The sequence below is a fragment of the Pteronotus mesoamericanus genome, unplaced genomic scaffold (genome assembly GCF_021234165.1).
Source record: "Pteronotus mesoamericanus isolate MK-2021 breed Mesoamerican mustached bat unplaced genomic scaffold, CSHL_Meso_final contig_246, whole genome shotgun sequence".
NCBI lineage: Eukaryota > Metazoa > Chordata > Mammalia > Chiroptera > Mormoopidae > Pteronotus > Pteronotus mesoamericanus.
Genome location: NW_026555104.1, coordinates 9,802,826 through 9,819,215, shown reverse-complemented (window position 1 = coordinate 9,819,215; position 16,390 = coordinate 9,802,826). Strand labels below are relative to the sequence as shown.

General features: G+C 45.9%; 1 protein-coding gene and 1 pseudogene across 1 annotated transcript; one reads left to right on the top strand and one right to left on the bottom strand.

Annotated features, from left to right (window-relative positions):
* Window positions 1–217: 217 nt before the first annotated feature.
* LOC129070282 (60S ribosomal protein L39-like) lies at window positions 218–373 on the bottom strand. Its single transcript, XM_054573184.1, has one exon. The coding sequence runs from the start codon at window positions 371–373 to the stop codon at window positions 218–220; it is 156 nt and encodes a 51-aa protein (XP_054429159.1).
* A 13,213-nt stretch (window positions 374–13,586) lies between these two features.
* Window positions 13,587–14,234, top strand: LOC129070285 (receptor expression-enhancing protein 5-like; annotated as a pseudogene).
* Window positions 14,235–16,390: the final 2,156 nt, after the last annotated feature.

The window sequence follows — 16,390 nt, the reverse complement described above, 5'->3', positions numbered from 1 at the left end:
ATAATGAACCAACCTACTATTACCAGAAATAATCAACAGAGAAAAATCATTTTTTCAATAATTTCCCAATGAAAAGCCTAGCTATTCGATAGCAGTGACCTTTTCAGTGATTTAAAGAGACAGATGAGTTGGATAGAACATAAATATGTGAGTCATCTCTTACGAGCCCTTCCTTATAAACCCAGTTTGGTTCTTCTCCAATGTCATGTGTAATTTCTTATAGACCCAGTTGGGTGCTTCTCCAATGTCTCCTCTTGGAATGGTATTTGACTTTATTACCAGTTTTCATCCTAATCCATCTGGTAATGGGCCAGTTCAGCTTTTGTTTTTTGACCAGGAACCTCTTGGTCCTGAGAGTCTCGTGAGAAGACATGGTGAAGAAGAACCAACTGCACAGACCACAATGGCAGAGAAAGAGAGACTCCTCTCTCCCTTCTCTTTCTGGGCTTTAGATGAGGGAGACGAGAAGTCATAGACACAGTGGAACGTTCCAAGTGACATGGAAGTCAGGTGACATATTAAAAATAACTGCCTTTAAATGGCTTCAGCAGCTAGTTAAGGAAAATGGTTGAACAGAGACTAGCAGGATTGGGGAGGAGAGGAGAGGAGCGGTGACAATAAACTTACGTGAAGTCAAGGAGGTCCCTGCAATGTGCTAAACAGAAAACCAAGGCTGGTGAAGCCTGAAGGAGCAAATAGGGGTCATATAGGCGCTAAGTGGGTAGAAGGTACCCCAGGGTCATACATATGTCTGTTCCTCTCTTCTTTCTTGAACCTTGTCTAAGTGCACGAGAATTTGCAAAGACTGGCTCCTTGGAGATGCTCTGACATCACCTCGGTCCAAACTCAGCCCCCAGTATATTCCTGAATCAACTAGAATTTAACCAATGTAACAGCAGCAGTGTTGGAACAGAAAGGAGGGAAAGGAAGAAAAATTCTTTGCAGTCCTCTCTGACACCAGCGACACCAGAGACAACTTCATCATTGACCAGGATATGGAACGAGTAGAACTCTCATTCCTTGCAGGTTGGAGTGTAGAATAACACAACTTTGGAAAACAACTCAAGAAAGGTGAAAACATACGTGTATGTTCACAACAGCATTACTCGCCATAGCTCCAAAGTGGCAACAACACAAATGTGCACCAAAAGGAAGAAGAGGAAACCATTTATGGTGTTCATACGATGGAATGGCCCCAGCAACGGAAAGGAACTGTGACACGAGAAACATCAGTGAGCCTCAGAGTTGAACGATGAGCATGGGAAGGCACGAAGGCACCCTCTGGGTGCTGGAAATGCTCTGGAACTTGACCTGGATGGCAGTCACGCAACTGTCTTGCCTATGTAAAGCCTCAGCCAGCAACCAGGGTCTGTGCAATTTACGCTACGTAAACACTATCTCAATAATGTACTGTTGAAAATCCCCAAAACTCCCGGAGCTCAGAGTGCTCCAGGGAGACACAGGGACAGCTAGAGTTATGGCAAACAGGCACAGGCACCACCAGGTGCTTTCCAGATGAGTCACAGGGGACCCAACCCAAAAAGGAGAGCCCCAGGGCCCTCTGCCGCAGCGCTGCAGGGCAGGGCGTTCTCAGCCTATCGGAGACACTGGGGGGCCCTCCTCCAGGTGCAGCACCAGGGCACGGCTGACCTCAGCAGTTGGCATCATCACCGTGCCGTCACGATGACTCGTTCCCAGCCCTCGGCTGCAATCTCAGGGTGGAAAGGGGCAGCCCTCAGCAAAGTTCTTGCTCAGAGCTCTGTTATTCAAACCCCAGACACTGATCGGAGGTTCTTGGTTCTCTGCATTGCAGAGCCAAAGAGCTCTTCAAAATGCGCGTCTGCCACTTCACACCCTTTAGGACAGCCATTATTGAAAAACCAGAAAATGAGAGGTGTTGGCGAGCATGTGAGGAAGAACCCTGTGCATCGTTAGTGGGCTGGTAAAATGGGGGGCAGGGCTGCGGTGAGAAATGTTGTGCAATGGAGCCCTGGGCTGAGGCCAGACTTCTTGCTTTGGTTTGGGAGGGCTCACTCCTCAACAGGCTGTTTAGTGTTTAGATTTGCATTCCAGCCCTCGGAAAGGAGCCTGGGGTCTCGGGTGAGAAAGGAAAGGGGGAACAGAACAGGCTCCTTCCTTCTCCGTTGTGCCACAGACTCTTTACGTGGTTCTCAAGAACCCCTCTGACCCAGGTCCCCTCCCGTGGTCCCACCTTCTCGAGCCTGCCCTGTGCAGGTGCTCTGCGTGCCCACCTCTCTCCATTCCTCTCCCTTTCCCCTTTCCTCCCGTGGGCACGCTATTTCTTCCCTTCTCCCTGTCCCTTTGGCCCAGACCCAGACTGGCTGATGATGACCATTCCATAGGCTCAGCTCTTGAAATGGAATGAGTGTCTTCACTTCAGCTGCAGCTCGGTCTTTGGTGCTTCCAGGGTCCTGGGTCCTGTCAGCAAGCAAAGGAGAACTGGGCCTGACGGAATGAGACAGAACTAACTGACCCACAGAGGTGGATCCAAGTCGTCCTTGAGGACGTAGATTATTCCCCTGGATAGGCGCCTAAAGGAGTTTGGAATGCGGCAGAAGGACAATGAGAAGTCGCCTAAAGGATGTCAATGTTGTCTCCCATTGCATGCGTTGTTCTTTCCAAAGTCACACTTTGCAGAAGGTCAACATTTATAGTCACTGTATAACATATATGTAACATGAGGGGGCCATGCTGGTGTGGGTCCCTCCCCCTCACAACTTTGGCCCTTTTACATGGATCAGAACCCTGGTTACGGGACCTCAGAGGACATGGGGGGAGGGCAGGGAAGATGCCTGTGGTTTTTGGCACAGTTGATTTCACTGTGCTTTTGAATTCTGTCTGAACACAAAGCCTGTGCGGTCCCAGCCGGACACAGGGAGTGCAAGTGGGGGATGTCGCTGTACCGAAACTCATTAGTTAACGTTGTCTGAATATTGCTGACAATTCTGTAAAGTTCCGCTTTATGAATATTTCCGTTCAAGTTATTTCATCTTTGTTTTGAAGTCCTTCCCTTTTAAGGTGCAAATGTGACACTTGTGAAAAAGCTTGTAAGATACTCTTTCCTTCGCCACCCTTTGCTTCCCCTTTAAATGACAAATGTGGTAATGAAGGTAGTAAATTTGTATTTTTGCTTTGTTTTAATGAACCTGTCTCCCAGAATAGCATTGTGTGATGGTGTTTAAATGGCAAAAAACAAACACACGGCACGACTTTGTGCAATTAATAAAAGGCTACCGCCAGCAGGGTAGAACAGTTCTTGGTCACACACACAGAGAAAGAAATGAGAAGAATGCAGTGTAAGTGTCTGATGCTAGCTTTTCTTATTGTAATGCGGGTGGCTGACATTAAAGCATCCATTTCAAAGATATCTTTCTCAAATCAGCATGTGTCCTGCCATGTAACAGTTTCTCACTGAACAGTTAGATAAGCACCCAGTGTTCTCCCATCCTTTAAGTTCCCCTCTAGAAAGCCTTGGGTAACCTAGATAACTGGCCACATGGGTGACCCCGCTTTCCCCTTCCTGCACCCTAATTCTCACCTGGGCACCACTCCATTGGATCCCAATAAAAGCAGAGCTCCAGGTGCCTGACCTCTCTCTCTCCCTGTAAACTTCCTGTGTAGCTGGCAGGACTTGTCAGTATTAAATCTTGTGTTTTCAAAGTTCCTTGATGATTGTTGCTGAGGTGCATCTTGCTATTCTGAAAAGAACCACAAGGGCTGGTTCAGTTACAACATTGTCTCTGGTTGGAGAAATGTCTTTGGGGCCTCACCGCAGGTAGGATGTGCCATGTGAGTGTCCCGGGCCATTTCTCGTGGGTTGCAGGAGGGTGAGATCCATGCACCCACACGGCACGATCGTTCCTTAAAAACTAAGCATAGAGTCCTGGCTGGTGTGGCTCAGTGGATTGAGTGCTGGACCGCAAAGCAAAGGGTTGCTGGTTCGATTCCCAGTCAGGGCACATGCCTCAGTTGCAAGCCAGGAACAGACCCATAGGTCAGTGAAATAGAATAAAAAGCCCAGAAATAAACCCATGTCTCTATGGTCCAGTAATATTTGACAAACGATGCAGAAGCATAAACTGGAGTAAAAACAGCCTCTTCAACAAATGGTGTTGGGAGAGCTGGACGGCTACATGCAAAAAAATTAAAATTTGATCGCCAACTGACACCACATACAAAAATAAACTCAAGACGGATAAAAGACTTAAATATAAGTTGCTATACCATAAAAGTCCTAGAGGAGAACATAGACAGGAAACTTTCAGATATCACACACAGCGATATTTTCACTGATATGTCCCCTAAAGCAAGGGACATAATGGAAAGAATAAACAAGTGGGACCTCATCAAAATAATAAGCTTCCTCATGACTAAAGAAAACACCAGCAAAATGCAAAGGGAACCAACTGTATGGGAAAATATATTTGCCAATGATACATCAGATTGGGTTTTGATCTCCAAAATATTTAAAGAACTCATATGAATCCACTCCAAGAAAACAAACAACCCAATTAAAAAATGGGCAAAGGACCTGGACAGACACTTCTCCAGGGAAGAGATACACAGGGCCCAGAGACGTATGAAAGGATGCTCAGCATCACTAGCCATCAGAGAAATGCAAATTAAAAGGACAATGAGATACCACTTCACGCTGGTCAGAATGGCCATCATAAACAGATCAAGAAACAACGGGTGTTGGCGAGGCTGTGGAGAAAAGGGAACCCTAGTACACTGTTGGTGGGAAAGCAGACTGGTGCAGCCACTGTGGAAAACAGCTTGGAATTTCCTCAAAAAGCTAAAAATGGAACTGCCTTTTGACCCAGCGATTCCACTGCTGGGATTATACCCTAAGACTCCCAAAACACTAATTCAAAAGAACCTATGCACCCCAATGTTCATAGCAGCACAATTTACAAGAGCCAAGTGTTGGAAGCAGCCTAAGTGCCCATCAGTAAATGAGTGGATCAAAAAACTATGGTACATTTACGCAATGGAATACTACGCAGCAGAAAGAAAGAAAAAGCTACTACTCTTCGCGACAGCATGGATGAAACTAGAGAGCATTATGCTAGGTGAAACAAGCCAGGGGGCGAAAGACAAATACCACATGATCTCACCTATAAGTGGAACCTAACCAACAAAACAAACAAGCAAGGAAAATATAACCAGCACCATTGAAAGAAAAAAGAAACCAACAATATCAAGAGGGAAAAGGTGGGGTGGGGAAAGGGAAGGGAAGGGTCAAGAAACATGTATAAAGGACCCATGGACAAAGCCAAAGTGGGAAGGATTGAGGGAGGGAGGTGGGGCGGGGGGCCGGGGAAAGTGGTGGTGGGAAGGTGGAGACAAATGTATTTGAACAATAAAAAAAAAAAAATTAAATGTTTAAAAAAGGAAAAACAAAACAAAACAAAACTAAACTAAACTAAGCATAGAGTTACCACCATATAATCCAGCAATTCCTCTTGGATATAAATGCTAAATAATTGAAAGCAGGGATTTGAAGATATATTTGTACATCCATGTTTATAGTAGCATTATTCACTATAGCTAAGCGATTGAAACAACCAATCTCCATGAACAGATGATTAGATAAATAAAATGTACATACATATGGAATTAATCCCTAAACAGGAAAAAAGCTGTAATTCAGCAACATTTATTTTACATGAAACAATTTTCAAAGAACACATTTAAAACTATGTGGTTACTGATTTCCGTGCATTACAAAAATTGAGAGGCACAACTGAAGAATGAAATGAATTGTGAGGAGTGTGATGACCACTTAAGACCACTTTTCAGGTTGTTCCTTAGTCATTTAAAGGCTCTGAGTACGAGGGTCTTTACCACAAGGCAGGAGTGCGCTTCATTTAGTAGGAATACATGAAATATGTAGTTTTATACAGACGGTGTTACTGTACTGTAACTTTCAGTATATAAAACCTATAGGTGTACTGTAACTGAAAAACTATAAAAACTTCATTTTAAGTTGCTGTAGGTAAAATGCAGTCAGTCTGTCTCCCTCACCCAGGTATCTGGGGAACTGGGACGTAGCAGCATTTCTATACCTGCTTAAGGACCCGCAGGGACAGAATCAAGGTGGGTTATGTAACTAGGAGGTCAGATATTGGCACCCTGCCGGCTTTGTGTGCACTTAGCATATAAGGGAGTCGGGACGTTCTGCGGTGCAACTCACGGCCTGTGGCCTAGTGCATTGCTGCCCCCTCTCCATATTCTCCTGTCTGCCCGAACCCCGTGTGAACCTGCCTGGCCTGGAACGCGCGCCAAACGACGGGCGCAGTCCGCAGGATTTGCCGAGGTCCGGTCCGGAGCCATCGGAACCCCAGGAGGGGGGATTTAGAGGGGTGGCCTGCCGCCAGTATGTGTCATTCGGTGGCAGGGCTCTTTGAGGATTGGGCTCCCTGCCAAGAATGGCCCAATGACAGTGGCGCACCCCGCATGGCGTGTGCCTGGCCATGTTTAGTCTTAATCCTCATGGACCTGATGATGAATGCTTTACAGCAGGAACGAGGGATCTGGTGCTATCCCCCTTCCTCCGTCTCCTTGGGATCGCCCTTGGCGATTTTGGCTCGTGTGTTGGGAGCCATTATTCATGATGTCACCATGATGATGGCAAGTCTGGGAGAGCTGGACAGCCAGAGAGTCGGTGGCAGCAGAAAAGCGTTCGGACAGTGTCTTGAGTGCCATCAGCCTCTCAGGCAAAAAGCAACGCCCTGCAGGTGACTAAGACCTAGATGGAGATTAATCTTTTGGGGGCTGGCATAGATTGAAATAAGATTGAATGGGAAGCCAAATGCCTACTTATTAGAGCTCTAGAAACAGCTGGGAGCTGACCGACGTTCCCTGCGGCCCCAGTAGGACGAGGCAAAGGGCAAGCCCAGGGAGGATACCCAGGAGGCCCATCCTGTCTGGCTGGAAGGTCACCTGGCTGTACCAACCTCCTGAGAAGAGGGAGGAGATATCCTTTGGAACTTTGAATAGGGCAAGGGTTGAGGAACCTGTTTAGAGGTGACGGAGGGGGACCAGAGGCCACGTGTTGAATTGGCTATCCACTGGACCCCTACAAATGTCCAGCGGGTCCTGGCTGTAGTAGACATGGGGACAGAATGAATGCTCCCGTACGGAAACCCTGAGAGGTTTCTGAGGCCCGAGGCTCCTATTGACTGTTACGGAGGGCACAGTGTGGGAGTGAAGGCCGTGTGGTTCCCCGAGTATTGGGCAATAATACCCCCCACCCCTGTGAATATACTGTGTATGTGTCCCCTCGTTCCTGAGAATGTCCTGAGCATTGATGTGCTCCAAGGGTTGTGGCTGCAAACCGCTGCGGGGTGTTCCACCTGAGAGTGCCAGTTGGTAAAAGCTATTCTGTGGGGGCATGCTGATCATCCCCCTGTTCAGTGGCTGTCCCCAAGATGGGTGATGGCACTTAAGCAGTACTAGCTGCCCAGGGGATATGAGGACATCACATATACTACAGGAGAGTCAGAAAACGTGGGGCTCTAATTAGAGCCACCCACAGTCTCTTCAACTCCCTTGTGTGGCAAGTGCAGCCACCAGATGGCACATGGAGAATGACGGTGGATCACCTGGAACTCAACAAGGTTGTCACCCAATACATGCAGCAGCCCCCTCTGTGATCGATTCAACGGGCTGGTTATCTAATGAGCCGACAACTTACCACTTTGTAGCTGATCTAGCAAAGGACTTTTTCTCCATTGATTTTCCCCTGGAGAGTCAAGTTCAGTTTGCTTTCGTGTGGGAAGGCCAACAAAGGACCTTTACAGTTCTCCCTCAGGGGTACTTGCACAGGCCAACCATCTGCCACGGGCTTGTGGCGCAGGACCTGGCTAAGTGGCCACAGCCTGCAGCAGTGCGCCTTTTTCACTACATTGATGATGTTTTGCTAACCAGTGATTATCTTGCAGAATTTGCAAAGGCAGTGCCGCAAGTGTCATCACAGTTGAAGCCATGTGATTGGAAAGTCAACGAAGCCAGGCTGCAAGGGCCTGGATCATCTGTCAGATTCTTGGGGGTTGTCTGATCAGCTGAGACAAGAGTCATCCCCGAAGCAGTGATAGACAAAATTCAGACACATCCTACCCCTACCACTGCGAAGCAGCTCCAGACATTTTTAGGCTTGTTGGGGTGCTGGAGAGGGTTCATGTGTCACCTTGATCAGGTTACTGCCCCTTATATGCTTTGGTAAAAAAGGGGAGCAAGACGGGACTGGACCACGACCTTGGAACAAGTGTTCCATAGAGCGAAGCCCATCATTAAATGTGGTCAGGCCTTGCATGCTCTGGATCCTGCCAGACCTTGTGATCTAGATGTGCATGTGACTTGGGAAGGCTTTGGGGTGTAGTCTTTGTTAGCAATCTGAACGGCTTTGTTAACCCCTGGGATTCTGGTCCCAACTATGGAACTGTGCAGAGGTATAGTTCTCCCTTATTGAAAAGCTGGAGACGATGTATGCTGCCCTGTTTGCCATAGAGGCTACAGCAGGAACTGCCCCATGACAGTTAGGACCACTGATCTCATTGTTGCATGGGTCAGAGACTGGATGGCCACACCTCACAGTGGGACGGCCCAGATGCCCACATTAGCTAAGTCGGGGGCTTATCTGCAACAAAGGAAGGAAGTTCCTTTTTCGACTGGCCCTCTATGCGCCAAGCTGCAGGAAGTGTTGGGCCCTGTTACCTATGTAGATGAAATCTCTCCTGCCCCTGGCATCATAGAAGTGGAAGCTAGCCCCTTTCGTGAAGGGCAAGCAGCTCTTCCCTCAGATGCATGGTACAGTGATAGGTGCATGGGTGCCAGCCTGTTATGTGGACTGCTGTGGCAATTCAACCAGAAACAGACACGATCTGGTTTGACGGTGGAGTGGGTCAGAGGAGCCAGTGGGCAGAACTGTGAGCTGTGTGGCTCATGGTTGCAAATGAAGCACCACCCCAGACTGTTTGCACAGATAGTTGGGCGGTGTACCGGGGACTAACGCTATGGATTCCTACATGGCATGCAAATAAATGGATGGTTATGCTCAGGCCATTCTGGGGGCAGCTTTGTGGCAAGACCTATGGGCATTAGTTTCTGAGGCCCATGCTATTGAATGCCTGACAGGTGGTCCTCTGCAGGAATGACAGGCATCCTTAAGTACTGAATGGCGATGTGTCCTTGCTGTCTTGGGTGGCAGTGTTTGTGTTTTGGTTGTGTGCTGCCGCAGCTTGTACTGTGAAGGGGCCAAACTTTATGAAGGGAAGAATTAGAGCCCCCCTTCGTAACAAGATAGGACAACGGCTGAGCCTTGACTCAGATAAACAGCCCGTAAAAGCAGGGTCAGAGCTGAGGATAAGGGAGGAACTAATACCAAGAAAGACATATCAGGGTGCAGCCCCCATGCAGCTGGGTCAGAGTTGACAAGAATTAGGAGGAGGCATAGGGCAAGAAAAATACGGATATGGGCAGACTAAGGGGAACAAGTTGACCCACACTAGAACAAACAATACCCCAAGATGATGGAAGAATTGTGACACCCCCAGTAACAATGTAGAAAAACCAAACAGCCAATAGCTAACCGCCACCTCTTGCCCTTGTATCCTGCTTGCTTGCTCTGCTTATAAAAATCCATGTAATCTAACAGGAGCGCGCCTTTTTCCTTTCAAGGGAAAGGTGGCCCCTGCGCAGGTAAAAAACTTGGCCAAATAATAAAGAGTGTGTGATCAAACTCTAATTTCTGAGCTCATACTTGCGGGGATCGTAACATACTGCTATTGAGGCATTTGGGTGCAGGACTCTGCATTCCTCACCAAGGGATCCTTGAGGAAGACAACCTCGCGTAGAAGTATGGCGTGGAGCCCTGATGGGTGGAATGTAGGGAAAATGGAGTCAGTCAGGCTCGCTTACCTGGGTATCTGGGGAACTGGGTGTCTCAGCAGTCTTTCTATAACTGCTTAAAGGCCCGCATGCGCAGAATCAAAGTGCGTTATATAACTAGAAAGTCAGCTATTGGCACCCTGGCAACCTCATGTATGCTTAGTATATAAGGGATTCTGGATGATACGCAGTGTGACTTGCAGCTCGTGGCACGCATGGAATGGCAGACATCCTGACAGCTGCGCATATGTTCTTCTGTCTGCCTGAATCCTGTGTGAACCTGCCTGGCCTCAAACGTGTACAGGACAATTACACAAAAGTTCTCTATAAAAATGATACATCCCAGAAAGCATAAATAGAACTAAATATCTACCAAATATTTCATTACAAATAAATAGGTTTCCATTTCTCCATAGATTAAAAAAATCTATGAAGAATTACATTATTCAAATGGAACACAAAATTTTTTTCATAGGAAAATAGGGTCACCCATTTGTTCCTAGTCAGCTGCATTCCTTCTCTCTTCCTTTAAAACAAATCACAAATGTTCAAAGTTTTAAATCAGAGTACCTATCATCCCAAAGGATATGTGTCAGTTTTTACTTTATTTCATGCTACTGTAGTATTAAATTATCACAAAGGCACAATGGGTACATTCTTTGGAACAGGTTTGGTGTATCTTTTTTTTAAGCACATGTTTTTAAGCAGTGATTTCAATCATGTTTCAATAAAACAAAAATATTAGATTCATGTATTCCCGGACACTCCCACCTTGAAATTTCCCCAGAAGTTTTACAGTTCAGAAGTAGGTGGATTATTCTTTCTCAGAGAAACACTCACTGGATCCTAAAATTCTAGGAAGCAGTAAAGTAGGTAGGCTCCCCAAGCTACGCCTAAGAAGAAAACAACTTCTGATATAATATTGTATATCTGTGGAAACAAAAGGAAAACAAAGGTTAATGATTACAGAAGACTATAAACCCAGTCTATGTGTGGAGGGGAGTCAGTGAAGAAAATTTCTACATGGCTGGCTTGGGAGAAAGGGTAGACATTGGCAATCTGACACATTCTTAGTTTGAAGTTTGAACGTCTCTAGACATGAAGATGTCCATATGCAAGCTGTTGTGTTGACTTCTCTGAAGCTTATATCAAGTTGTCCAACTTTGTGTTTCATGGCTTACGGAAAGAGTGGTGTTAGTGTTTGAGGATTCCAAGTCAGAGGACTGGGACTAGAAACTGGAAACAATGTTTTGGAGAGTTATAGTCAAATGAGGAAACTGGAAGAATCCAGGATCTAGTCCAGTTTATAGGTAGGAGACAAACTCTCAATGGCAATTAATAGGACTAGAATCTGATATCCACAACGGTGCTAGAATTTCTAATAAAAAATCTCAGATAGGCTTTTTAAAAGTTTTTCAAGGCCCAGAAGCCCAACCAAGGAATTGCCATCTGGCTTTGCCTGCGATACCAATAGATTTGGGTGAAGTCCTCTCTTCCCAAGGCTCCCCCAAATATGCTGAGGTTCCTGCGCCTGCCAGGAAGTGATTGTCCTCATTCTCCTGGTTAGGCTGTGGGGAACTCTGCAAGCAAGACACCAGTATGATTTGCCCAAGGGGTTTTATATATTTGCTCCAGAAACTCAACCTTAGTTCCAGAAAGCTGTTTGGTCATATGTGAGTCAATGCACATGCTCAAATATGACATTCCAGTCAAAACTTTGGTAATATAACCAATGTAACAGAGTGAAATGCTTCCTCTCTCTCTTGACCTTCAGGTTGACTACACACATGATAATTAACTAGAGGAACTCTGCTCGAGTCTTGAGTTTTTGCAAGACTAGTCCCTTGACACAGGTGCTTTTCCAGAAGAGATGGGAAATATGCTCAAAACAATGCTTGTCTATCCAAGATTCATAAGGGATTCCAGGACCAAACTCAAATCAGCTGCAGTCAATCAAGAACAAAGGAATTCAGGAATTTTGCATGGTCCCTTTTGGGTGACTAGCTGTCTATGGCCCTTACCAACATCTTGTCTCACCCATCCTCCCTTCCCTGACATATAAGATGCCTGAATCTTGAGCTCTCTTAAGATGAATTTGAGAATCAGTTCTCCCATCTTCTTGAGCTAGGCCTTCTCGATCAAGAAACCTTTCCTCACTTCAAATCTCTCATTGATTGAATACTGGTCTTTCCTTTGAAGTGTTGGGCACATGAAGTTTGTGCTTGTAACACAACTGTGGGCTGTTACAAAGAGAACAGATTCTTCATTTTCTCCTATTAGTCTGCCTTATGTCATTTTAATTATTTGACCAGCCATAATGTTCCAGTAAGCAGATAATTAGATATTAATGAAAGAGAAGGGAGCCAGGCAGCTAACTAAGCCAGACTATCTAGGAAGGACAGCTTCAGACACTGGAGGAGTAGGTGGGAAAAACCAGTTTTCCAATCCCTCCAGGGTACAGCCTACTCATTCCCCAGATTAAGGAGGGTGGGCTGGAGTGGGGATAAACACCCAGGGGGGAATTCCCTGCTGAGGCCTTCTCTGTAGAAACCAGTGAGGAAGCAAAACTATGAGGTATGTTCAGTAGGAGCCAAAATGGTGACCATGAAGGCGAAGTGTTAGCCTGGTAAAATCTGGGTAAAAGAACAGATAGGATGAGAGCAGAAACCCCAGAAGTTCTAGGAAAGGGATTAGATAGTTTGAAAGAAAGTTTACACCTTCCCAAACCCAAGGAAATATAATCAAAGCTTAACAAAGGCTTGAGGCACTCTCCCCTCCTCGGCCCCCCCCCACCCCGCCTCCCTCTCCAGCACCGTGTAGCCCAAGCACAGTGCTGATCACAGACAGGATGGGAACAGAGACGGTTGGACTACTGGAGACTCAGATGCCAGAATGATGGCATGGCAGCTGGGGCGTGGCCCTCTTCCTGGGCTTGGTGGGGACAAGTGCAGTCCTGCAGGCCCAGTGGCTAGACTTCTTTTGGAAGTAAGAAGGAGCAGAGCCACCTGGTCGTGGATGAGCATTACCTAAGCCCTTTCTTCTCGCTCCAAGTAATCTTACCACTATACCTCAGTCCTTCTGTGCGTGTATCCCTGTGATGCCATGAAAGAATCCTATTTCCTCTGGCAACAATAAGAACCAAGGGGGAAGGGGGGAATTTTCCCCTTCCCAACACTAGCATAATCAAGAAAGTAAGGTATTGTTATAAAGACAGACAAATAGATCAGACAGAATAGAAAGCCCTGTAATAGACCCACATTTGGTTGGTCAATTGTTTTCCAACAAAGGCACCAAGGTAATATAATGCAGAAAGGAAATCCTTCTTAGCAAATGATGTTAGATGAAGTAGCTGTGTATATGGAAAAAATAAACCTTGAACTTTACCTAACACCATACACAAAAAAATAAACTACAAATGAATCACAGATGTAAATGAAAACCTAAAGCTATGAAGTTTTTAGAAAAATATATAGGAGGATATCTGTAACTGGAGTATAGGCAAAGCCTTCTTGAACAGAACCCAAAAGGTAGCATAGAAGATAAAAAAAGATAGAATGGATTTCATCAAAATTAAAAGCTCCTGCCCTTCTGGCTCCGCCTGTCACCCTGCCCTGCAGCTACCCTTGCTAGGAGCAGCCCCAGGCAGCGGCACGACGGTCCCCGCTACGTCTGTGGCCATGAGAGAGAGGCTCGACCACTTCCTGCATGAGACGAACTGCATGACCGACCTCTTAGCCAAGCTCGAGGCCAAGACCGGCATGAACCGGAGCTGCGTTGTGCTCGGTGTCATTGGAGCGGTGGCCTTGTACCTGGTTTTCGGTTGTGGAGCCCCTCTCCTCTGCAACCTGATAGGATTTGGCTACCCAGCCTACATCTCAATTATAGCCGTACAGAGTCCCAACAAATTGACGATACCCAGTGGCTGACCTACTGGGGCGTGTGCGATGTGTTCAGCATTGCCTAATTCTTCTCCGACTTCGTCCTGTTAGGGTTACCCTTCTACTACATGCTGACGTGCGGCTTCCTGTTGTGATGCATGGCCCCGAGCCCCTCTAATGGGGCGGAACTGCTCTACAAGCACATCCTTCGTCCTTTCTTCCTGGAGATGAGCCCCAGGTAGACAATGTAGTGAATGAAATGAAGGACAAAGCCAAAGGGGCTGCAGATGCCATCACTAAAGATGTCAAGAAAGCTGCCGTGAATTTGCTGGGTGATGAAAAGAAGAGCACCTACACCCGACTGGATGGAGCCTCCTGCCCTCTGTACCTTCCTGTTAGAGCTTGATGTTGTGTTAGGGACTGTGGTATAATCATTTTAATGTTGCCTTGGAAAGATTTGTGATATATTTAAAAATGGAATGTGTTGTCTTTTTGCTTACTTTTACCATCTATATACATAGGGAACCTTTTAATTTAAATTTAATGCAATGAGCAATATCCACATTTTTGGAAAATATGTTTTGTCTCTCAGTAGGAAAAGATGTATTTACCATCCTGCCAGAAATATAAACTTAAAATAAAATTATATATCCCTCCCCCGCAAAAAAATTAAAAGCTTCTGTTGATCACCCTGCTAAAATAGCTAGAAGTACAAAGACTGACAACACTACTCATTCACAGGAATATGGAGCAACTAAAACACTCACATAATTGTCAGTGAGCGTTCACAATGGTAAAGCACATTGGAAATAGCTCTGGTAGTTTCTCATAAAGTTAAATATGCCTTCTTTATGACCTAGAAATTTTACTTCTAAGTATTTACTCGAAGCGTATAAAGTCATATGTCCGCACAAAGGCTTAAGGATGAACATACACTATAGCCAGCCATACAATAAGAGATTTCTATATGGTTTTAAAAGCTACTGGTGGACAAAATGTAGGTAAGCCTCGAGAATACTGTGCTACCCCTGACCTGTGTGGCTCAGCTGGTTGGGTGTTAACTGCAAAGCAAAAGTTGCCTGTTTGATTCCTGGTCAGGGCGCAGGCCCCAGGGCTCAAACCCCAGTTGGGGCACATGCAGGAGGCAACTAATCAGCCTTCTATCCCTCTCTTTTGCCCTCCTTTCTCCTCTCTAAAAATAAGAACATAAAGTCTTTTTTAAAAGTACTGTATTAAGAAATAGAAGGCAGACACAAAACCTACATGCTGAATGCTTCCATTTATATGAAGTTCTAGAACAGGCACAAGGAACCTACGATGAAAAGAATAAAATAGTGGTTGCCAGTTGGGGGATTAGGGGTTGCCTGGGAAGGGGCAGGAGGGATCTCTCTGTAGTGATTGAAATGTTCTCTCTTTAAAAAAACATTGATTGATTTTAGAGATAAGAAAGTAGGGGGAGAGAAAGGAAAACATTGATTTGCTCTACACATTCATGCATTCAGTGGTCGATTTTTTTTTAAAATGCATTTATTTTATTTACTTATTTTTAAAGAGGGGAAGAGAGGGAAGAAGAGGAGAAAAACATCAGTTTGTGGTTGCATTTCATGCGTCCCCTGCTGGGGACCTAGCTTGCAACCCAGGCATGTGCCCTACGCTGGGAATCGAACTGGCTAGAAGTACAAAGACTGACAACACTACTCATTCACAGGAATATGGAGCAACTGAAACACTCACAGGCCTTTGGTTCACAGGCCGGCACTCAAATCACTGAGCCACACCAGCTAGGGCTCAATTCTTGTATGTGTCCTGACCAGGGATCAAATCTGCGATCTTGACATATCAAGACTGAGCTACCCGGCCAGGGCAAAACATTCTTTTTCTTAAAAGAGCATGGGTTATTTGGGCATAGGCACTTGTCAAACTCACTACTATACATTTAAGTTCTCTGCTTCTCAGTCATATGTAAAGTACATTTACATTTCTAAAAAAAAATAGCTAGAGATAGACGCAGGGGACTCAACTCCATGTGTGTTTTAAAAGTAAACAAAAAAAAGCAAAAACCAGGCCCTGCCATGTCAGCAAGAGGGACGGTGAAGACTGAGAGACCCCATGTGTAGAGAGCAGGGCTGAACAAAGATGGCATCAGCCCTGTCAACTGAGAAGCCATGTTTAGAGCATGTGAAGAAGAGCAATGACTCAGAGGGCATTTGCAGTATAAGTGAGGAGGTAACAGCATCCTCTCAGACCATGGGCAATACAGTGACATAATCAGCATGTACTTACTGAAGTGGTGCAAGACGATCTGTGTTCATCAAAGGCTGGCACAGCATCACACTGTGCCAGACTATGGAAGCAACCATATTCATGGAAACTGGAGGGGTAGAGAGGGGACAGTGCAGACACCACCGTGGCAATAACTCTCTTTTGACCCTTAAAGCCAGTGTGCCCAGGGTAGGGAAGAGACATTTAGCCTAGTGATACTGACCTTGGTGACCCCAGAGCCTCTCCTAAAGCCTGGGATGGCGTTGTGTGGGGGCGAAGCTGGATTTCTGCATTTTTCCTCTTCCTATAAAAAAAAGATACTGATTTATTTTTAGAGA